This window comes from Neofelis nebulosa, chromosome 8, assembly GCF_028018385.1.
Source record: "Neofelis nebulosa isolate mNeoNeb1 chromosome 8, mNeoNeb1.pri, whole genome shotgun sequence".
Classification (NCBI taxonomy): Eukaryota; Metazoa; Chordata; class Mammalia; order Carnivora; family Felidae; genus Neofelis; species Neofelis nebulosa.
In genome coordinates this window covers 24,837,854-24,862,104 of record NC_080789.1, presented here as the reverse complement: position 1 = coordinate 24,862,104, position 24,251 = coordinate 24,837,854, and the positions used below count along the sequence as shown (strand labels likewise).

At 33.7% G+C, this 24,251-nt stretch overlaps 1 protein-coding gene across 4 annotated transcripts in view; it reads right to left on the bottom strand.

Moving 5' to 3' along the window:
- Positions 1-545: 545 nt before the first annotated feature.
- CDK17 (cyclin dependent kinase 17) overlaps positions 546-24,251 on the bottom strand; it is a 110,545-nt gene continuing 86,839 nt past the window's right edge. For 3 of the 4 annotated variants that reach the window (XM_058741713.1, XM_058741714.1, XM_058741715.1), the window contains 12 exons: positions 17,686-17,742; positions 16,537-16,651; positions 15,471-15,565; positions 15,169-15,231; positions 14,062-14,185; positions 9,293-9,413; positions 8,598-8,695; positions 7,865-7,970; positions 5,302-5,344; positions 4,196-4,286; positions 2,807-2,884; positions 546-2,280 (listed from right to left, as the gene is read on the bottom strand). In XM_058741713.1, the coding sequence (XP_058597696.1) occupies positions 2,243-2,280; positions 2,807-2,884; positions 4,196-4,286; positions 5,302-5,344; positions 7,865-7,970; positions 8,598-8,695; positions 9,293-9,413; positions 14,062-14,185; positions 15,169-15,231; positions 15,471-15,565; positions 16,537-16,651; positions 17,686-17,742 (1,029 nt within the window). In that variant the 3' untranslated portion in view covers positions 546-2,242. Of the gene's footprint in view, positions 2,635-2,806; positions 2,885-4,195; positions 4,287-5,301; positions 5,345-7,864; positions 7,971-8,597; positions 8,696-9,292; positions 9,414-14,061; positions 14,186-15,168; positions 15,232-15,470; positions 15,566-16,536; positions 16,652-17,685; positions 17,743-24,251 lie in introns of all 4 variants that reach the window. The other variant, XM_058741712.1, reaches the window with a different exon arrangement.

Sequence of the window (24,251 nt, the reverse complement as noted above, 5' to 3'; positions counted from 1 at the left end):
ATAGCATCATTTGGAAGGAAAACAAAAACGCATCCTCTCTTACCTTTAAAACCATGTCAGTTTAAGATGAATCATAAGTGTTCATTCAAGGTTCAAAATCTCTACATTTCAATTCTCTTCACTGCAAAGTTTTCAGGATCTGAATGGTGGTGCTCAAGTATCAAAAAAAAAATACCAAATTCCTTAATAAAATGAAGAAACATCCCTAGGACTTCCTAGGAAGAAGAATTTTATATAACTACTGGATATATTTTTTCATGTTTTATCTGCAAGAATATCAAACTTATGGATAAATATATAAAATTTGCAAAACATTTTTGTAACCTATAAAATGAAAAATGTGACAACTTTATAATTGAAGGGTGCTATCCTATAAAATTATGGTAGAGATTACTAAATGAACAGCCAGCACAAATATATAAATTAAATATCATTACTGACGCAGTGAGACTTCATTCTCTTAAAAATGAAACCCATAAAGGAAAATGATCCCGTTCTGCACAGCCTTCTTCCCCCAGAAAGAACGGTGACTCAACAAAACCACATTTTAACAACATGAAGATCTTGTTATTATAAATTTCAAAACAAAATGGAGGAATTTCCACATAATATTTATAACCTTCAAAGTACAATATTAATACATGTCTGTCAGTTAGAAATAACAGCAGTTTGTTAGGCTACAGGGTTTAACATAAAACCAATTTACAAATGTGAAAAGCAGTAGTGGTCCAATATTCACCATTACACATGAATCTGTTTCTTCCAGAAAATTTTTTTTAAAAATTAAAATTTCTGTCTCATGAAATATTAAAATAACACCCAAACATGCCACAATCACTATTCACAAATAAAGTTAAAATGAAATATACAAAAATTCACTTAATACTGTTAAATAACAATAAACTACAAGATTTCCTGAACAGAAATGGTAGGACCCCTGAATGTTTTACAGTGAATATCAGGAAAAAAATTAGGTTATGATTATTTTCATGATATAGAAGCCAAAAATTTACATGACCATTTCAAAATATACCAATTAAGATTTGTAGTTTGTAAGATGCACTAAACAAATAGTCCTTAAAAGTTAACACAAATGCTTAAAACACTTACCAACACCAAGGCGTGTTTATGATGTTCAAAGAGATGCATAATTGAAACTGTAATATTTACTATCTCTGATAAACACATTAATACCTACAATGCTTTAAAACAATCCTCAGTTCTCCTTTCTGTCATTTGTATTTATCATGGCTCATTTCAAAGACATATTACAGCTTTTAGCTGATTCCAAGTGAATGTTATTAAAACACACGCATATAGACAGCCCCCAAATGAAATAAATGGCTCCCCCCAAAAGTTATCATCCTTTCTAATAAAAGAACTGTATTTAAAATGAAAACAAGACCTCACATATTTCACTGGACTTGTATGGTTTAGTTTTAACTAAATTAAAGCACAATGTAAAATAGGTAAGTGTATTAGTATACACATATCCAATAATATGCAGTAAATATTTCTAAAATGAGGCAAGGTAAAAATAAATAATTTTGGTGCTTTAAATTATTGGTATCTAATGTGAGATCCCCATGTCAGGTATTCACTTGCTTGAATCAACCTCTGCATCACATGCTTTCCTAAACATGATGTACTCATCAATTTTTTAGCTACTCTATTTGCTGATGTTCAATGAAAGATTATACAGCATGAACTTAGAGTGTTCAAGATGGCTCACTTATTTTACTGTTAAGCAAAGCTAAACTTACATTCCAGGAAACACTGCAGTTTAATTTTAAAAACAAACAACAAATGCAGCAGTAAAACAATTCGTGGGGAGAAACAGATGCATTCACATCTAATAAAGCCACTGCAACTTCTTCAGGCATTTAACTGTTGTGTTAAATAAACAGACAGTAGTTATTTAGCAGCAATGATTCCGCAATAAATAATGCACTGTGTTTCTCAGTCCTGCACAAAAATTGCAGCTACAGTTACATCAATAGCTGTAACCTACTGGCTCTAATGGCAGAGAAGACCTTAAAACCAACTGTACAAAAAAATTGTCACACTGTGACAACAAATATAAAAACAATCTGTAGGTCTGAAATAAAAAGACTCCACTGTGAAGAGGACAGTGTAGACAAACGGAGATTCCAAGTCCACCAAAAGAAATAATTGCCTTCAGATCTGAGTCCTTGATTGATAAGAAAGGCTGGGGGCTGGGCTTGAAACCATGTTATCAGACTTAAAAGAGCATGCTCTGTCTTCTGTTCTTCCCATGTCCTAAAATATAAAGTCATTTTATGAGGCAGTTCAAGGTTCAGTTTTATCCCACATACAGTATTTGGTGACTCTAGGAAGCTAATGTTCCCACCAGCAAAAACTAATCTTCCACGTAAGAGTGATCAGCACTGTCTGAAATGACCCTTTTGTTGATGGGGTCAGTCTACAGCTTCTATGCTTCGAAGTGATGAACCTGATGACTAGGGAAGCATAAGATGTGTCTTCTGCCTCAGGTACCAGGAATGGCGTGTGCAGTGATCAAGCCAGGCCACTTGTAAAAGGTCTTTGTGCCATCTGCAGCTTTCAGGATCCCTGACTTGACTGAGTCAGATTTCTCTCTGAAGAATTACTGAGCTGCCCACATCATACAGAAAAGTGAGTACGTGCAATGCTAAACATACAGTTGTGGAATGCACTGTACATTGGTTTTTACATCAATAATTTTACTGATCAATTTATAAACCAAAAACTTAGTTCCACACAAAATTTCATGATCGACACGTGAAATGGTTTATGACAAACACACCTGTCTCTGGATAAGAAGAATTTCGAAAACCCGGGTCCTTTTGCAACTGAATCTCTTTCAAACTGAATATTGATACACCTAAAATGCACAGACAAAAACTATCAGGTAAAGGTCTGACATTATTAAAACAAATATAATCCAACTATCGACAGAATTGTTTAAAAATGTATACTGATTCAACATGAAACATTTATGCTACATTCACAAGGTTACAGCCTTGCTGAACTATTTTTCCCCTTTGTCCCAATGTTTTGAGTAGAAAACCAACAAAATAATCTCCCCTCAGAACTTTCCCCCCACAATTCTGCTTTGAGTCACACTTCCACTGTATGTTTCTCTTCGAGTATGTACATACAGAGAATATACACTGTGTATTTCTAGGACCTACTGGGGTTGAGGAGACCTAATCAAAAGGCACTACTTGGTTTTTATTCTCTCTGCCTTTATCTGTCTTCTTATGATGGCATGAAGGTATCAGGGCCTCAGACTATCTTCAGATTTTCAGAGAAAAATAAGAAATAGGTTTGTATAACCATAATTGCCTACCTCAAATTGCCAACCATAATTGCCTGATATTAACAATGAAATGTAAATATCATCTTAAAAACACTTGTAATTCTCTTTTCATTTCCAATCTTTCTTTTTCCAATCTCTTTCTCATTTCCAATCTCTGCCAGAGAGGTAGTCTTTCATTAAAAAATATCCAGTAAGCTCTAAGTTAAAAGTCTTAAGGATTCTTGATTCCAAACAGCAAATCTCAGTTCCTAAATATTCTAATTCTCCATTCACCTTACTCAGTTTTAAAGCAAAATGTTGAGGTAATTTTTAAAAAGGATCTTATAAGTAAGATGAAGCAGTCACCTCAGGCATGAGAAATCAGCTCTTTTAGTGACTAACAATATGCTCACCACTGTCACGAGGATAGTAAAGTTAGAATGACCACAGCAAAGAAAAATCATCTTTATATCTTGAAAATGAAATCTACTTTCACAAGGAAACAATCATATGTTTTGGTTGTGCTCCATTACTCTTTGCCTGAAATCCATTTTTAGAAACTCTGAATCGAAGAAATCTAGATTGGGCCTAATGACAATGTCTATCATCAGATGGCATTTTCTAATTTAAGTCCAGTAAGATTAATAACCCATGTCTAAGTACTATTGATTTCTTACAAAGCAGTGGCAATGTGCTCAGTGTTAAAAGAAATAAATTAAAACATAGGCAAAGAAGACATACACTTCCCTTCAAGGAATTCTGATGTACTTACAAAAATAGTTAAAATTTTAGGCTTAAAAACCAACAATCTCTTCCCAAACCCCTAATTTACCACCCAGTCTCCTACCCTGGACAAATGAAAATGGGAGATGGGGACTTTAGAATTTCTCTTACTTTCAGGTAAAGTATGTATTCTTGGTCCCAGACTTCGAAAGTACACATGCTTCATGGCCTCTTCTGCTGAAACCCTTTTCTTAGATTCGTACTGTGAAAAAGCGAAGAACTGCTTCATTAACTTTTTCTCTAAACATCATGAGGGGAGGTAGATTAGCATGTAGAGCTAATAAGATGATTTAATACAATGACTGTTTTTTAAGAACCAACTTGGATTACATCAGATATACTCTAATGTGAGTACTACTGCGATTATGTAGTAATGACTTTAGTTCCAAATTTCCAAGATGAAGTTAAATCTTCACTTTTATAAAAGGTTTTATAAAAAGTTTTATAAAAAGTTTTAAAAAGTCACTTTTATAAAAAATTAAAATACCCGACCTTTGGTGTTACTTTTCCTCATGAACACCAAAGTATCATTGGAAATATGCCCAATACTTTTATGACAGATATTATTAAATTACCTACTGGATACCCATTTCCCCTTGTTCCTTGATGAGATAACCTAAATTTGTATAAGGTGTCCATGCTTCCAAGTCCAACAGATCAACGTGAACCATGACTATTCTAAGTTTAGGCTAATTATGATAATCTTGCTCCCCAATTCCCACCCTCTCTTACAATTAATGTTCTGGCCAACGAGACTTATGAAGAAGCCTTGCAGGGGTTTCTGGAAAAGCCTTTGCTTTCCAGATACAAGAGGACTATTATGGCTGACACCCTTATCCTCTCTCTTCTTCCTGCTTTGAATAGAAGATATGAATGGTATTTGTAGGTGCAGCAGCCTGTAAGGCAGTAAGTATAAGGAAAAGAAAGAGAACATAAATTACAGACAACATGCCCTTGACATAGTTTTGATGCCAGAAGGTGACAACCTCAGACCATTCTAGGGCACAAGAGACCCAGACACATTAAGTGAAACCATTATTTATTATTATTATTATTATTATTATTATTATTATATCTAAGCATATGATTTAAGCATGACAGATACTACCATAAGTAATCTTATTTAATGGTCATGACAGATATTTAAGGGAGGTATTCCTGATCCCATTCTACAGATGCAGAAACTGAGGCTTAACAATTACAAAGATGTAACTTACCTGAAGAAATTTTGTTATCAACTCGATTCCTTCAGAGTCTAACCTAAAACAACAAAAAAGTGGCAATTTATTCTTTTATCTTAGCTGACAGTAACTTTTCAAATAAAAGTATTTTCCAAGTGTTTTAATCTGCAAACATTAAGTGCTCTACAATAACCACTCTTTTTGCTTTCAAAAGACTCAAAAGTGCTACACTTAAGACTTATCTTGCCACTTGTTCAAGAAGAAAATATAAAAAACTAGGTTCCAATTCAAATTTTCCATAATGAAGAACAAATCAGATTACTAAAGTTTTTTTTAAAAAGCACTATTCTGTCTCAAAGTAATCTCTATTATCAGGAAAGCTTAAGTAAAGTGTATCATTTTCATAGTGTTCTACGAAAGGCAAGCTACAACAGCATCATTTTCTTATTATATAGGTGAAAAAAGAAACAAGTGACCCCAAAATGTGTCACTGTGGTTCACAATAAACACAGATGACTCATTCGACATATTTTTACACAACAGTCTACTAAGAACTAGGTACTAGAAGCTACGAAGTTCAATTTATTTTTTTGAGACAGAGTGCAAGGGAGAAAACACCTGTGAATCAGGGAGAGACAGAGAGAGAATCCCAAGCAGGCACCTTTCTGTCAGCGTAGAGCCCAATGTGGGACTTGAACTCAAGAATCGTGAGATGGCGACCTGAGCTGAAATCCAGAGTTGGGACGCTGAACCAACTAAGCCACCCAGGCACCCCTATAAAGTTCAACTGCCTTAATAACATCATAAAACTTAATTAAAAATTAGAGCTACACATGTAGAATTTAAGAAACAAAACAGGTGAACATAGGTGAAGAGAAAAAAAACTAAGGGAGGCAAACCCTAAGAGACTCTTAACTATAGAAAACAAACTGAGGGTTGCTGGTGGGGAGGTAGTTGGGGAATGGACCATTAAGGAGGGAACCTGTTGTGATGAGAGCACTGGGTGTTGTATGTACATGATTAATCACTAAATTCTATGCTTGAAACCAGTATTACCCTATATTTTTACTGGAATTTAAATAAAAACTTAAATCAATAAATGAAAAAAAAAAATTAGAGCTACAAAACCAATGAAGCCGTCGATAAAGACAGATAATTATAGTGATGATATTCATATAATGAGCAGTAGAGGGTTTGGGGACTATCTTAATGGGATAATCTCTTGATTAGAAACCATAGGTTCTATTCTGCATTGCCTTTCACTGGCAATATATTTTCCCCAAGTGCTCTTAGTGGGTTCCATGGATGCTATGGCCTAGACATTCTCCAGACTCTTCTAATCCTTTGTAGTTTGCCATTCTGACAGATATCCAGAGCTCCTTGGGCACAAACTAGGGGTTAAGGTCATGGAGAACCTGCTTTAAAGAAGAGCTTCAACTTTCTGCACTGGACATTACAACAGAAGCAACGTATGAATGACAAAAATAGGATTTATGCTACTCAGAAGGAAGAGACACACACAAAAAGCCCCGCACATATTATTCTTCCTAAGAAAGTCTACTTAGAATGTTATTAGTTGCTATAGTAACAATAAGAACATCAATTCACATAAGTACTTTAAAAATATTTTTGGTATCTGAATTTGTTTTTCTACTCTCTCTAGCTTGAGAACAAATGGAATTAGAGCAAGTATGTTATACTGTCAGCAATGAGAATGGCTTTGATTAAAATAGACATTGACCTTATTTGGTACCTGGGTGTACTCTTTGATTTTTCTAAGGAAAGATGAAAAAATATAGTCAAAGGGGTTATTCTCTGCTACATACTGAAAATTTAATAATTCCATAAATAAAAATTTCTGACTGACATTTTAATGGGGGTTTTAAATGGATCTGGGGATAGATCTGAGAAGAAATTTTAATGAAATGGCCAACATTTAGGATATGAGGGGTCAGAAAGAGTTTACATTCCTCAAATACAAATTAGGTCATTAACATTGGCCAAATACTGACAGGTCATCTTGTGTCCGAGTCAAGATTTTACTTATAACACTTCCTTAGGTTTTTGTAAGTAAATATAGAATAATCCCATACAAAGCAAAACAGAAGTTTCATCATGGTCTTCATGGTATTGAAAAAGACATTAACCAATGTCTTCTTTCTGAGAAATGAAATAACCTACATACACTCTAGAATTCTAATACAGTTGCTTTAATATTCATTTTATTTATAGCTCAATTCTGTGATTTACATATCTTGATCTCTGAATTATAAAATTAATCTGACACAAGGGAGGAAGAAATTCAATTAAATTAGATTCTAAAATATTTAAGAACTGTATGTATTATATGTATTTTTTCCTAAACCCATCTGTGGCTAATGCTTCAAGAGAATGGAAAGAATCATGTGGGTTTTCCACCCTTTAACATAAAGAAAAAGAGGAGCGCCTAGGTGGCTCAGTCGGTCTGGATTCTGTGTCTCCCTCTCTCTCTCTGCCCCTCCCCTACTCAACGCCCGGTCCGTCTCTCTCTCTCTCTCTCTCTCTCTCCCTCTCTCAAATAAACACTAAAAACAAAAGAGAAAAGAAAAAGAAAAAATACCTGGGTGCATGGTTAATGAGAGGCTGTGGTTTGTATTTTGGAAAGTTGTAGTTCTTGAACTCATCATTTGAAGAAACACCCGGCCAAGTTTCCTGAGATGGTGTTCCTGAATTTAAAAAAAAACAGTATTTATAAATATATAAAAATGTATATATATGCAAATATATATAAATAAGGACAAATGAGAAAGTGTCTTAAAGAACACTGTATATTTAGTAGATGATTTGACTATTTCATCTGAAAGCAAAATGACAGAAACAGTAAACACATATGGACCTTTTTTTGGACTATGCAATGATGCCATAAAAATGATGCCACCTAAATGACATCTAACCTACAAATATTTCCTAATAATACGCCAAAGGTCAATTTTCAGTAATATTTTTCTCTGTTCTTCCACAAAATTTTTATTGCAAAGGCAGAACTCAGTAAATGAAAAGAAGTTACCTAGAAGCCTCTATCTTTATAATTATGCTAATTATAATTCTTTTTTTATTTTAATCAGTAGTGGTTTTCTTAAGCTTTTAAGTAACCTCTACACTCATTGTGGGGCTCCAACTCCTTACCTGGATATCAAGGGTCACAAATCCTACACTGAGACAGCCAGGCACCCCAACTAATTATAATTTTTGTAACAGCTATTTGTTAGTCTCAGTACCACATTTTAAAATATGTAGTCTTATCCAGCTAGTCAATTGCAGGTAACAAATTACTGGGAAAATATTTCTATTACCTAGCAGTCGGAAAATTAAGTGCAGTTCATCTTCCACAGTTGATCCTGGAAATAGAGGTCTTCCAGAAGCCATTTCAAAGAAAATGCAACCAACACCCCTTTAAAATATATCATAAAAAAATGAGCAATCAATCCATTTACATATTAAGAAGCACAATTATCTTTTCCTTAAGATTGCCTTTCTGGAGAATTTTGTATTAGCCTGATGGAAAACCTCCTGCACAGATTTTTTTCAGCTCCAACTGATTTGTTAACATTTATCTTATTTGTCTCAACTTCCATCTTGCTGTATCCATTGCTCCATGACCCTTAAAATGTCCAACTCTCCTCTGCATGTCCCTTAAAGAATAACACTAACAATAGCTAATAGTGATTGAATGCTTATTATGTCTTAGGTAGCAGGTAGCAGAGATAGGGAGAAACAAATGATCAGAGATGGGTTTTTTGTTGTTGTTTTTTTATCTGAGAGACAGATAAAACCATGAGATCATGACCTGAGCCGAAATCAAAGTCAGGTGCTTAACTGACTGAGCCACCCAGGCACCCCTCATGTGTTAGAACTCTTTAATTGTTGCTTATATTGTGGCTCTTTAAAATAATATCCTCTTATAAGTCAGATATCTATCAGTATGCCCTGTACCAATGGCTATATTCTTTCAAAATTATAAATGGCAATAACATGTGCATATATTTACCACATGTCAATCTGTGTTGAGTACTCTGAGGAACCAAGAAGCACATCAGGTGGCCGGTACCACAGTGTGACGACTTCATTTGAGTAGGTCTTTGTGGGAACTGACTTGGCTCTGGCTAGCCCTTCACAGGGAAAAGAAAACAATTAAGAAATTGCTGTAACAGATTCCCCAGCCCATAGCCTCACCATGACTCCAGTCACAAGGATGTCCAAGATAGCTGCTACTCTGTAGTTTCTTGAAATTTAACAAAATCAGTTTTAAGAATTTTTCTTGAGTGTGAATAGTCTTGGGTCGGCAAATCCTTTTGTAATTAATAACAATTCCACAATCAGAGCCTATGCTTGCTTTTATGAATGTGAAGGCATCTGATAATCTGATGGGTTAATCTAAACTTAAGATACTTTTCTTCTATGAATCATGATGCCAAAATTATTTCCAAGCTGAACTTAAAATTAATGCAAAACAGGTCAATGACACAGAGAAAAACAGTTTTACCTTTTAGGCTTTTGTTACTTTTTTAAACCCAAGTCCAATTTTCATTTGCTGTACCAACCTTCGTTTTCTTGGAATAAATTACACTGCTGCTGTGTACCTTAAGTTATATATAAGGACAGTTTTAAGTAAGATGGACCACGCTGCCTTTGGATATTATTAATTAATGTATTAGATTATTAACTAATGTAAATGTCATTCCTTTCCAATTTAAAGTGGAATTCACTGATTATTGAGAAACAAAGGCAAGAGTTCACAACTTTATCCCTTGAGCCACTGGCATGAGAGTTGTTTTTACTTCTCTAAGCCTCCAAATTCTAATAACTTTAAGAAGCAACTTTAAAAGATAGCTGAAGAAATATAAACTCATTCTAACATATAGTTTATTTCAAATAACTCATTTATGTATAACTTTATATATTCGATTAAAACATTAAATAAGAAAAATGGAATTCAAACAAAAGGAATTCAACACTTTAGTAAACTAGATAAAGTCACTCAAATAAAAGTAGAAATTTTAATAATTAGGCAGCACTCATACTATTTTTGTTTAGTACAACAGCTAAAGGGTGTAATTGGAACAATGTTGACACTATCTTATTTAATTACCAGTCTTATTCTACCAATCCAGCTTTGTAAAGTAAGTTCAACAAATAATTTTCCTACCAACTTTGTAATTAGCAAGATGGGGGCAACTTTCTAATTTCTCTTCCTGATATTCATAGTGGGTTATTTAGGGGCCAAGGACAGGGCTACAAGTTTGTTTATTCTATATCCTGTATGTATAGCATCAAAGCAACTGCAAGTTATAGTTTCTTCAATACCTTACTCTCCTGCTCCTGAGAGAATTCTGAACTGGGTGCTTGTTCAAATAGTCTCCTGGTTCACAATTAGAATTTCAGTAGTGGCATGAAATGAAATCATCTCTTCCAAACCAAGTTAACTGTGATATGATATAATTATACAAGCCATTTTCTATTACTAATGAAATGTTTGTCTGTATTAGTACTTTCTACACCTGAATTTCATCCATCACAGGAAAAGGGATAGAATTTTCATAGAGATCACAAACAATTTACAAAAAAATACTCGGGGCGCCTGGGTGGCTCAGTCAGCTAAGCATCTGACTTTGGCTCAGGTCATGATGTCGCCATTCCTGAGTTCAAGCCCTGTGTCAGGCTCTGTGCTGACAGCTCAGAGCCTGGAGCCTGTTTCAGATTCTGTGTCTCCTTTTCGTTCTCTGCCCCTCCTCCACTCACACTCTGTCTCTCTCTCAAAAATAATAAACATTAAATAAATTAAAAAAACAAAAACAAAACAATACTCAAAGTTGTATGACCCTCCCTCACTTGCAGTCCTGAAGTATATTTACTACTTGACCAACAAAAAATAAGTAACTAAAAGCAGAGACAAAATTGACTGTACTACCTCATGGAATAATCAGAATTTCTTACTGACCTGTGAAAAGATATAATTTACTTGGTCTGCTTTGTTAGAAGCAAAATTTAAAGCACTCTCCCCAAAAAGTAAGTTTTTGATGGCCTTTGCCATTTTTTTTTTTTTTTTTTTTTTTGCATTTATAATAGCCAAGCAGGGTTTCTCTATCACTGCTATTCATTTTGGGATTAAGGAACAAGGAGCAGTAAATGCACTTTGGCCAAAAAAAAGAATGAAAGAGAGAGAAAATAACAATTATAAGGAAAGCAACAACAAAACTGTGCCCGAGACTATATAATCTATGTGAGCATATACGAATAATTTGTAATTTCTTATTTAAACACATGTGACCTACCCATTTCCTTTTTAAGGAAGTAAAAACAAATACCAATCTACTTTCAAACAAACAACAAAGTGTTAAATGAGTAAAAGCATAGGAATTTCCTGAACAAACTCACCACTTAGTGAATTTTTAATCTTTTGTTAACAAAGCAATACTTGAGAGACTTAAAATTGTTAAATTTAATGCAATACTCCAAAAGTAAAACTACTATAATCACTTATGAAAAATGATAAATGCTAATTATGAAAACTGCACTGGCTTTTTATTACTTTTTTTTTTAATTTTTTTAATGTTTATTTATTTTTGAGAGAGAGACAGAGCACAAGCAGGGGAGGGGCAGAGAGAGAGGGACAAGGAATCTGAAGCAGACTCCAGGCTCTGAGCTGTCATCACAGAGCCTCACGTGGGGCTCAAACTCACAAACTGTGAGATCATGACCTGAGCTGAAGTCAGATGCCTAACTGAGCCACCCCTGCGCCCTTGCACTGGATTTTTAAAACCAAATTCTATTAGAGTACTGAAACTCTCAAAATGTAGAATATTAAAAAAAAAAAATCAAAAATCAAAAAAAGAAAGCTACTATACAAAGTTTCTCTAATATAACAAAGTTTACTTCCTAGAAGCATAAAGCGTATGTAATTTCATTAAAACTGATTAGCTAAACAGAGAGTGATAAACAGCTATTATTTAAGCAATAATTAATTAGTTAATAAGCATATAAATAAGTACAAAGTCATGGTGACAGGCATATTAAAGAACCCTTTTTCAGAAGCGGCATTTAAACTCTTTATTCTCAGGACTCTTTTTATTATAATTCAAAATTATTGAAGACCCAAAGAGCTTTTCTTTATATAGATTATATTTATTGGTATTTGCCATGTTAGAAAAACTGAGAAAATTTAAAACGTATTCATTTAAAAACACCATTCATTAGATATTAAACATGAATTTTTATGAAAAAGATCTTTTTCTACAGGAAAATAAAAATTAGTACAAATGGCCTTGTTTTATATTTTTGTAGTCTATTTTAAACTTTTTAAATGTTTATTTTTGAGACAGAATGAGAGTAGGGAAGGGGCAGAGACAGAGGGAGACACAGAATCTAAAGCAGGCTCCAGGCTCTGAGCTGTCAGCACAGAACCTGACGCTGGCTGGCCTTGAACCCATGAGCTGTGAGATCATGACCTGAGCCGAAGTTGGATGTTCAACCAACTGAGCCACCCACGAGCCCCTGTAGTCTATTTTAAAAGAAGACTCTTAGATGCTCACATCTGCTTTTATATTCAATCTGTTGTGATATGTTGCTTTGTTTGAACTATATGAAGACAACCAGATCTCACACAGAAATGAAGTTGAAAAGAGGAAGAACATTTAAATAGCCTTTCTGAAAACTGCATATTCTTCGATACTGAATCAGATTTAGTTTCTTAAAGATTAGATGGTAACTGAAATCATATTAGTAAACTTCTCATACTCTTGTTACATTAAAATTCATTGGTCTGTCTTCCACTATAAGTGGATCTTTTTACCCAGGCATGATTCTATAATATCGTGTAAGTACTAGTCATCTGGAATATATTGATTCCCTAAGTTATACAGATATTCCAAATATTTACATATTTCTTTAGCATATCAAAAAATATTTCTTAATGTCACCACTGATCTCATCAGCAATAAAGACTTTAAGTATCAGAAAAATATCAAGCTCAATGTGGCAGGTCCAAATTTCCAACATCTAATTTTTGCTTTAAAACTCAAACCTTCCCATTGGCAAGAAATACGATAGGCTCACTTCATTTCAAAGAAAACACCTGCCAAATATATAAGTCTGAGCGCCCATACTTTGTCAGTCATTTTTCCCAAGTAAAAATGGTGTTCCTTGAAAAAAAGGGTTAGTTCAGTTTGCATTCAAATAGCCACACAAGCACTATTCCTTGAGATACAGTATTTCCACATACAACAAACATGTTTTGTGTATACTTCTCATTTCATCACATAAAATACTACAAAGACATGTAAAGTTGGAGATTTAATGAAGTTAATAAATTTTACTGCTTCATCAAACACCTTTTTATATAGAATTGACACTTTTCTCCTACAAGCGCATACTGGTGAAGAACACAATGACTAGTAAGTACAATCAGGTGCCACTGCCTTGATTTAAACGAAGGCATTAGCAGCTCTATCCTTACTGCTTTTAGATTATCACTGCAAATACTGACACAGTGGAAAAGGCAAGTAACAATATGATTTTGATGACAGATACTTTTGGAGATGCCCTGGAAGGGTCTCAGGATGGGTCCACACCTGAGAACCCAGGCCTTTTAGCATTCGTGAACATAACTCACCCACCTAAGTTTTGTCAAATATCTTATTCCGTGGGCTACAGAGAAAATTTCCAAACTCACATAAAAGCAATCACACAGTGTCAACAGTTGTTCTTATAAATTTAACCACCTAGATAGAACTATTTATAAATATCTCATATATTCCATACCAAAATCTGCTAGCTTTAATTCTCCTTTTTCATTAATGAGTAGGTTCTGTGGTTTCAAGTCTCGGTGCAATACCTTTCTTCTGTGGCAATATGCCAAACCACGTAGAATTTGGTACAAAAACAGCTACAGAAAGAAATAAACAGAAATTAGTCTTACAAATAATAAGATATACTTTGGTAAGCATGCTATGGTAAACAAAAAACAGGCTTAGAATAGTCAAAGAAAAAAAACGCATCCTTAAGTACAAAGCCTTTCCTTATGTAGTTTTCTGAATTTTATAATTTATTATTCTATTTGAAGCATCTATTTTCCAGTCTGACAATTTCTATGAAAATAAATATTAAAAATAAAGTGGAATGAAGCTTTGTCCCCATAGTAATCGTCCATTTGTTATAGAAAATGATTTAAAATAAAAAATATATATAAAATATATCCTCATAACTTACAGGCCTACTAAGCCTTATTGGTTGATTATGATATTCTGGCAAAACAACTAACCAACCTCTCTACCCATCCACCAAAAATACCTGATCTGGGACAGTGTCTTTAAAATAAGGCAATGGAATTGGTGGTTGTATAAAAATTCTGAGGTGTCAGAGAGAATGGTGCTGCATAGCCCTGGCAAATTATGTGCTATAAAAATAACCTAAACCAGCTTCTATCACCCACCCTCTGGGTACTTTACTTTCTGCACCTCCTACTCAGCCTTCAAAATCTGCTATGATTCAGAAAAGGGAATTAGCACAGTAGAGCTCTGAATGATTGTCTGAAAAAAGCAATTCCTAGATTTTGGTGGAAAAAAGGATGTGGAACACAGAAGGTCTTCAATTCTCTGGAGTTGACAAAGAAGAGTCTCAAGTTCAGAGGATCTAAGAATATACCCTTGGTTTACTTGTAGGTAGAAAACACAGCATTAGAACATCAAGAATAAGTCAATGCAGGAGGGGAAAAACAGCCCAAAGAAATTCCAAGCAGCAGTCTCCACACACTACATATTTGTTTTGAAAACTCTAAAATTATGATTTCTATATATTCCTGTTACTTTCTATGTTTGGAAAATCGAAGGGCTATTTAAACAAAACTTAAAATGACACACTAAAGCATACCTTTACATTGTGCATACTCATGATGTTTCCACAGTCATCCATGTACTGTTTTAGATCTTTATCCTAAAAAAATATAGTGCTTTACTATGTGACACATACTTCCCAGAAGGCATGAATGATTTACTTAATAGTATTTAATTTTTAAAAGTGTTTTTTTTTTTGAGTAAAGATATTGAATGTACAACACATAATTTAATTAAATACTGATAATTAAACAATAATGCCCTGGAGCTGTTAAAACACTCAATTTCCTATGTTTTATTACAGCAAAAGTAAATACTGAATTTTTGTTAAATGCTTACCAGATATTCAAATACCAGAGTCAAAGATTTATCTGTGTGAACAATGTCATGTAAGGTTACTATATTTGCATGTTTTAGATCCTTTAATAGTGAAACTGGAAAACAGAAAAGAAAGTCAATTATTCAGTCTACAGTAGCCAGACTATAAAAACCTGAAGTATAACACATGAACTGATTGAGTTTAAGATTCTCTTAAGTGTAAAACAGTAATTCACCAAGAGGACCTGTAGTACAAATTTTAATAGAATTCAGTTTTTTCTTTTTTTTTATGGTTTTGAGTGTGATATTTTTAATATTTAAAATTGTCCTCCATATTACAATAATATTCTCCATAACTGTTTTTTTCTCAAATACTAACTTACTGAGACTTCTAAGATCTAGATATAGTTGAAGGTACCAGTTGTTTTCCTTCCAAATTGCTAATCAGTTTCCTCAAGCCATTTTCTGGATTATTTTTTTAAAGATACAGAACTTTTTTTACTTTTTTTTCTTTGAATGTTTATTTATTGAGAGAGAGAGAGAGAGCGTGAGAGCAAGACCATGCACACGAGCAGGGGAGGGGCAGAGAGAATCCCAAGCAGGCTCCATGCTGTCAGTGCAGAGACCAACGCAGGGTTCGACCTCACAAACCATGAGATCGTGACCCGAGCTGAAACCAAGAGTTGGAAGCTTAACCGACCCACCCAGGCCCCCCTAGATAATTAACCTTTTTTAAAAAAATGGTATCATACTATTTACATTCGGTATATACTAATTTATAGTTGCTTTTTCCCATACATAGTATATAACATTTCCCAATGTCAAATATTTACCTATGACCATAATTTTTAATGACTTCACAGTATTTCACTATAAGCTATACAATAATATAATTATGTTAAATAATTTGTCTTTATTAAATATCAGTCTTAAGGTCTAAATATATCTCCCAGTCATCTACTATTTCTATATCTGAGCTCTTTTTACTTATAAAAAATGAACTCTTAGTATGCAGCTTTGGTTTTAAACCTATATAAATTCTATGTAAACTCCCTTATACATTTTGTTCACAAAGATCAAATTTTACCTTCTCTTATAGCTGTGCAGGGTGCACCTTCTTCATGTTCCAACCGGATCTCTTTTAACGCCACCAAATTCTCTGTCAATTTACTTCTTCCTTTATATACTGTTGCATATGTACCCTATAAAATATATTTTGGAAAGACATCAAAATATCATAAGAGTCTATCTATAGAATCTATACAATAAAGAGACCTAATTAAATTCCTAATTTGTAAGCGTATGTTAAAGTCCATTTTGTAGGGAAAACTCTACAATGATTAGTATTGGTTGTTTTTTTATAGCTAAGAGGACTTTCACTACTATCTGCAGAGCCTCCATATTCTTATAACCCTATGGAGTGCCTCAAAATATGAAAACATACGGAGAATATTTAATTTACGTTTTGTACTTTGTATAGATTAACAACTGGATCAGTAGCTTCAGAATCCAAGGCACTCTATGTGTAATGGTATGTGGACTGGAGGCAATTAACTGAGCATATTAACTGAAAACTGAAAATGTACTAACACATTGTTAAATTAGAAAAATTTTATTGGTTCTCAGACTTACCAGAATTTTTATACATTCACTCTCCCTTAAAGAACAAATATATTCTATGGATTTCTTCTATCATAGCCCTCAAACTCTCTTAAGGCTTCCTGATTAGCTAATTCCATTATTTCTGGCTTGCCCTTTCTCACCCTGGGAGGAAGACCACTTCAAACTTAGTCAACACTAGTACCACGTTCAAGAAAATCAAAGTCTTATTAGCCCCAAATTTCCTTAACCTTCAATGACATGTGTCTTCATCTTTAGAGATAATATTTTGATTCTTCGCAGGTCTCAACTCATGCAATTTTCCCACATCACAGTACAGACAGCAGACTGCTAACAAATAGATGCCTATTTTGTTACCAAGAGACCACAACATCTTATGCTGCAATAAAAAATTACAAGCTATAAAAAATACTCATTTCCTTTCAAACTGATGGCATAATTTCAAGAATGGAAGGTTTTTTTCCTCCTAACATTCTGTTGCCTTTTCAGTACAACATATAATCTTTTAGACATCGGTGCTTACATCTTTTTTTTCAAGGTTGGTAAAAACTGTGGACTAATTGTGGAGTTTAGATAATGAACATGTCTTATATTTTTGAGATAAGTATGTACTTACCTCTCCAAGTTTTTCCAATTTGATATAGGTTTCCATTTTTCCAAACCCAATTTCTGACTGAAAGCAAACAATTATAAATTTAGTATTCCTGAAATTTTAATTCATTTCTTCCTAAGTATCTTTTTTAAATGTTATTCTTTTTTTTGAGGTGCACTTTATTTTTATTTCTATTTTCTAAGGTAAGCTCCACACCCAACATGGGGCTTCAACTCATGACCCCAAGATCAAGAGTCACATGCTCTACCACTGAAACAACCAGGCGCCCCCTTCCTCAATTTCTGAAACTTTCCTTCTTTAAAGAGTGTCTTAAAATAGAAAAATCTGACTATAAGTAAATTGTTGAACATCTGTCAAGTTTTAAAATATACCCGATGTTGGAATATTCAAAGGTTCAAAAACATCAAAGTTCACAATTAAAACTGCCAAACCATCTTTTTATATAGATGGTTAACATTCTGCTGTGAAAAGTTTTGTTTTATTTTAAGACCCTGAGATTTTAAGATACCACAGGCATTTTAAGATACTAAGATTTTTATAAAAGACAACTACATGATTTTTTTTTAAACAAAATTGCAAAGTAAGTAATTTTCTGACACATTTTCATTCATCAATCTTCAAGTTCCCTAGGAAGGCCTGCAAACAACAAAATTCTATTTGTTTCAGGTTTTCTAACCAAATGTAAGGAAAAAGGCAAACTGCAAGTCACACTCCGTCATAGATCAGGAAACTAATCCAGAAGCAGTAAGTCTAAATCTGACACCCTGCACTCCATCAAAAGTCTTTAAAAGTGAGTTCTTTTAAACCATTGCTTTTAAACCCTGAACTTGTTTGCCTCACTTTTGTACGGAGTCAATAAATGAGGTAGATGGAATACACCCAAATATGTAAAGGAAACTAAATATTTAAAAACTAAAAACAAAACAAAACAAAAGATTTAAGAAAAAAGGAAAAATATACAGAGATGAAAACTTAGGGATTGACAGAGCAAAAACAGAAAAAGTTAACAAGAGAGAATAAGAATTTTCTTAAAATTGCTTTCTAGTACCCCTTCTAGTTAGTGAAAAAGGCAATAATCTAAAGGTTTGCTTCTCACCTAGAATGGTGTTAATGCCCTTAAATGAGTAGCCAGTGAAAGGAAATATTTAGTCCAATTCTGGAGGTTCAAATATGCAATTTCTCCAGAGGTGCTGAATAAAGCAAAAATGATACTTGATGGTCTGACTTAACCTCACTTACCATTCTGAACAGTAGGGGTAAACTGCCCAAAGCTGAACGGCCAAAAATAGCAAGAGGTCCCTCAAAGAGATTTTTATCTTTTTAAAAAATTTTATTGTTTTTAAAACAATAAACATTAACACTGTTTTTGTCCTTTTGTTACGATATATATAAAGTTAAAAGACTAGAAAAACTTTATGTCCAAAGTACTTAATTCAATTTTGCTAAACTAATTAAAACTTTGGTCACAGGTGGTATTAATGGATGACTGCAAAACTTCTTTTTGCACTCTTTAAGACTTTTTATGTGGTATTTTCAAAAAATTTTATTTAAAAAATGAGATTCTGGAACCATCATACACCATCCATGCCTGTATTGTCTTCCATATGACTCAGAGATATTAAGTCCTTGCTTCCTATTATCAATAACTTGCAGAATAAAACAGTAAAACTGTAACACTTTCTGAATACAAATACAGTTTTTAGCTTTAATAGGGAGAATATGGCAAAGAGCCCACTACCTGGTACATGTGAACCTGATCCTGAATACTCTTTTAGCATATGTTATGTTTTATTTATAGCCTATTTAAGATATGATCTTAACACCTCTGAAAAAATGCTAACTGCCAGCGTCACATAAACTATGGTGGAATGTATTTATTTTCTTACACCTATCTCTAGAATTCATTAAACTCACAAATAGGAACTACTGCACTTTTGCCATGAATTTTAAGTCTTGTGTCATATCTTTAATGAAGGGGAAAAAACCATATTGATGATAAATGGAAAACAGCAAAAACAAAACAATGAATGTCTCTGAGAAAAATAAAAATACCATCTATAATAATGAGAACCACAAAGAAAAATATGACTGCAAGGCAGAAACTTTTTCTTATTAGGAGTTGGGAAATTTTTTTATTCATTCTTTTATATTAAAATACTAGCATTCTCTAAAAATATCAGATATACTTTGGTCCAATGGTCCAGTGGCTATGACAAAAATGTGGACATTTGCTTTAAAAAGTATGTAAGTGGGGGCGCCTGGGTGGCTCGGTCGGTTAAGTGTCCGACTTTGGCTCAGGTCATGATCTCACGGTCCGTGAGTTTGAGCCCCGCATCAGGCTCTGTGCTGACCGCTCAGAGCCTGGAGCCTGTTTCAGATTCTGTGTCTCCCTCTCTCTCTGCCCCTCCCCTGTTCATGCTCTGTCTCTCTCTGTCTCAAAAATAAATAAATGTTAAAAAAAAAAAAAAAAAAAATTTAAAAATAAAAAGTATATAAGTGGACTACAAATTCAAGACTATAAAAATGAAAATGTGGGGCGCCTGGGTGGCGCAGTCGGTTAAGCGTCCGACTTCAGCCAGGTCACGATCTCGCGGTCCGTGAGTTCGAGCCCCGCGTCAGGCTCTGGGCTGATGGCTCGGAGCCTGGAGCCCGTTTCCGATTCTGTGTCTCCCTCTCTCTCTGCCCCTCCCCCGTTCATGCTCTGTCTCTCTCTGTCCCAAAAATAAATTAAAAAAAAACGTTGAGAAAAAAAAATGAAAAAAAGAAGAAAAAAAAAGGAAAAGAAAAAAAAAATGAAAATGTTACTGAGATTACTATATCCTATAAAGTATATAAGAAATAAACTAAGAGATGATCAAATGTTAATAATAGCAAAGTCATTTGTCAGAGAATGACATTCAGTGAGATCATTAACATATGCTGAAAGTCTACTTTTTAAAAAGGAGATAAATACTAGACTATAATTATGCTATGAAGTTGAATTTAAATTTGAATAATCAATCTATAAGATAAAGAGCATTACTGAATTTCATCATGCAGGCTGGCAGAGAATTCAGACAAAAGGCACAGTTATACTAGTGAATTATATGCCGGAGTAAAGTGTTTTTAACCTCATTGCCCATTTTAATAATTTCCAACCCAGGCTTTACTAATTACATTTAAATATTAGTTACTGAATCTTTAAATGGAATTTTTAGAAAATTTTGCTTGCATTTTTATCTGCTGAACATGACAAGATTAACAATAGATATAATGACTAGCTTGTTGACATGCTCTCCTACAGAAATTATTCAGAGGACAAAGGACAAAGCTCATTTATTCAACATTTACCAAGTACAATGCTAGGTACTGGGGATATAGTGAAGACGACAGAAATTATTCCTGCTTTCATGAGTTCACAATCTAGACTGAGTTCCATCATTAGATTATTTTCCAAGTTTTGTAAAGAAAAAAAAAATAGCTAAAGAAATGGAACAGTAAGTTTCATATTTTAATAACATATAAAAACCTCCTTAATTCTACTTTCCAAACAAATAAAGATATTTTTTTCTGTTACTTCATTGTTTCAAGGGAATACCTGGCTTTTTGGCAGCCCCAAATTCCTGTTCAGATGACTCTTAGCATAAGCACATGAAAAATTTTTTTAAATCCAAGATGAACTGTAAGTTGCAAAAGCCTTCCTATAATTCACTGTAACCTGGAAGTGGTATTTGAGCATTATGGGAAATTTCTGGATTACTCTGGGTCTGCCAACATAATCACTGTATCACAGTTGTAAAGATGTCTTTTTTTCTTCAATTTCAATTTTTAATTTAAATTTAGTTAGTTAACTAATATTGATTTCAGGTGTAGAATTCAGTGACTCATCACTTACATATAACACCTAGTACTCATTACAAGTGCTGTCCTTAAGATGTCTTAACATGCTAGCAATATAGTCTGAACTTAAAAACAAGTGAAGTATATGCAAAAGTTTTATAGATGTCATCCTAAAAGTGAACATATATATAAGAAACACTGGGGACAAAGGGAGACTTTTTCAAACACCCATTTCCTTCCTTGTAACAATTACGGAGTTGATGTTACTGATAGAAATATGGGGGGCAGAAAAGGGATTGAGAACCTCTATTCTATTTGGTAGTTTTCTTACAAAAATTGCTGTTACCATCAGTATGGACAGTATCTTAATTGTGTACATAATATGCCAATGGTAAGTTAAATTTTGAGTGGATTTTGAACCTAACTTTCACACTCCATAATATATTTATTATTTCTGAGAGACATCAGGACTTGATACCCTATTTCCTCACCTATTATTAGAAATAAAAAAGAAAGGACTATATAAGCTACATATTGCTAAAGCCATGAATGAGGAATCCGACTCACTGTTAGGAACAAGCAGATTCTGTAAATGTGTAAAACCTACAATTTCAATATAATGAGGCAAATTTTCATATACAGACTTTCAATCTACTAAAACTGCACATAACAGTCTCACAAATTTCCACTGGGCATGCCATCATTCTAAGTACATCAATGCTCTAATGCATCATGACTATTGGTATATGGGATTTCCACTAATCTAATGTTTAACAAAATGTTGAGTTAGAACATCCATTTCTAATCAACCATAAATGAGTATTAAGTAACACTTCACCAATCCAATAACCAATACCCTTAATATGAGATATGACAACTAAATGTAATGTGGTGTCCTAGATAGGAAATGGGGACAAAGAAAGGACATTAGCTGAAAACTGGGGAAATATGAAAAAAGTGTGGAGTTAATAGTAGTGTACCAAATGTTGGTTTCCTTGGTTGTGACAAACACACTACAGTAATGTAAAATGTTAATAATAGTGGTAACTAGGTATGTGGTATATGGGAACTCTTTAGATTACCTTTTAAATTTTTCTATAAGTCTAAAACCACTCTAAAATAAAAATAGAAAGAATGCAGTTAAGAGAGGGAGACTGAATATATGTGTGTATAGAGATGATAATTTTATTTTTTTGAGAGAGAGAGAGGACGAGCAGTGGGGAGGGCAGGGAGAGAGAGATAGAGAGGGAGAGAGGGAGGGAGAGGGAGGTAGAGAGAGAGACAAAGAGAGAAAAAGAGAGAGAGAGAGAGAGAGAGAGAGAGAGAGAGAGAGAGAGAGAGATTGAGAAAAAATATCAAGCAGACTCCATGCTCCACACAGAGCCCGACACAGGGCTCAATCTCACAACCCTTGGGATCATGACCTGAGCCAAAATCAATAGTCATATATATGCTCAACCAAGTGAGCCACCCAGGGGCCTCAGCAATTACAAATATTCTAAAGCATCCCAAGCAGATGGGATAGGAAGGAAAACTCCTCTATATTAAAAGAAGGAAAGAATAGAATGAGTAGAGGTGTAGACAGATTTGCACACTTGTTATTCAAAAAATGAGGAGGTTTCTGATAAACAGCTTCTCTCTTCTTTGAAATCATCTGCGTAGAGTGACAGGGGAAGAGTAAACCAGAGAAAGGCAGTATAGAGCAGCCAAGCAATACTGAGGGTTCATTTGAGACTGATGATCATGAATTTAAAGAAAACCAATTAGCTCTATTGTATGTCTTTCTTCAGAAATGAATTGTGATTTGCTCCTTAATTCCTACTCAAACAAGGGTTTATATTATTTTTACTACTCTATTTGTTATACATTGCTATTGAATATGAGAAAAGTTTTATACTTTTAGAAAGACAAGGTTAAAATTTTATATTTTATCTTGAAAATATATTTTTTAACGAGTATATTATCCATGGAAACATGAGCTCTAACACATGTGAAGAATAGCTTCTTTTCCCATCTCCTTTCCATCCATTCCCTAACCCTTCCCTTTCATACATAAACCTAGGGTACTGAAGAATAATTTTCTAATATACTTCAAAAGAAATCATACTTTAGCAAAGTAGATGAATAATGAAAAGGCTGCATTAGTAGAAACCAAATAGAACTGGCATGATTTACTGAAATCTATAAGCCATTTTAGATCAAAAACCAAGGAAGATGAGTAGGAACACTCAACCATAATAAAAATTCCATCACTAACATTCATTAGAGGGCACTGTTTTCTTTAATTTCACGTATACTGAAAAAGATAGCTCTTAAAGAATAGCTTTAAGAATTATGTTGTGATTAAATCATATCTTTAGTCTAAATGTGAATATTCAATAACTCCAAAATGTATCCTAAGTACTAATCTTTGATAAAAATTGATAGCCAAAGAACATTTTCAACTAGGCAACCAAATGGCAAAGATATTTAAATAAAAACGTCTTAGGCAGTGATACAAAACTATGATAATAAACCTACACCAAAATCAAGTTGGCACTATACTTTTATTAAGCATCGATGAATGAATGTCAAATAATAATACGTTCATATTATATACAGTCTAAAGTAATTTTATTCTTTAGAATATGTAACCAAAAGAGAAATTTTTGGTATATAAAAAAAATTCCATGATATAAAATATAAAAAGGAGAACTGCTAGTACCTAGGAATCTTCAATTGCCCCTTCTTCAAACACAAAGTTCAACTGA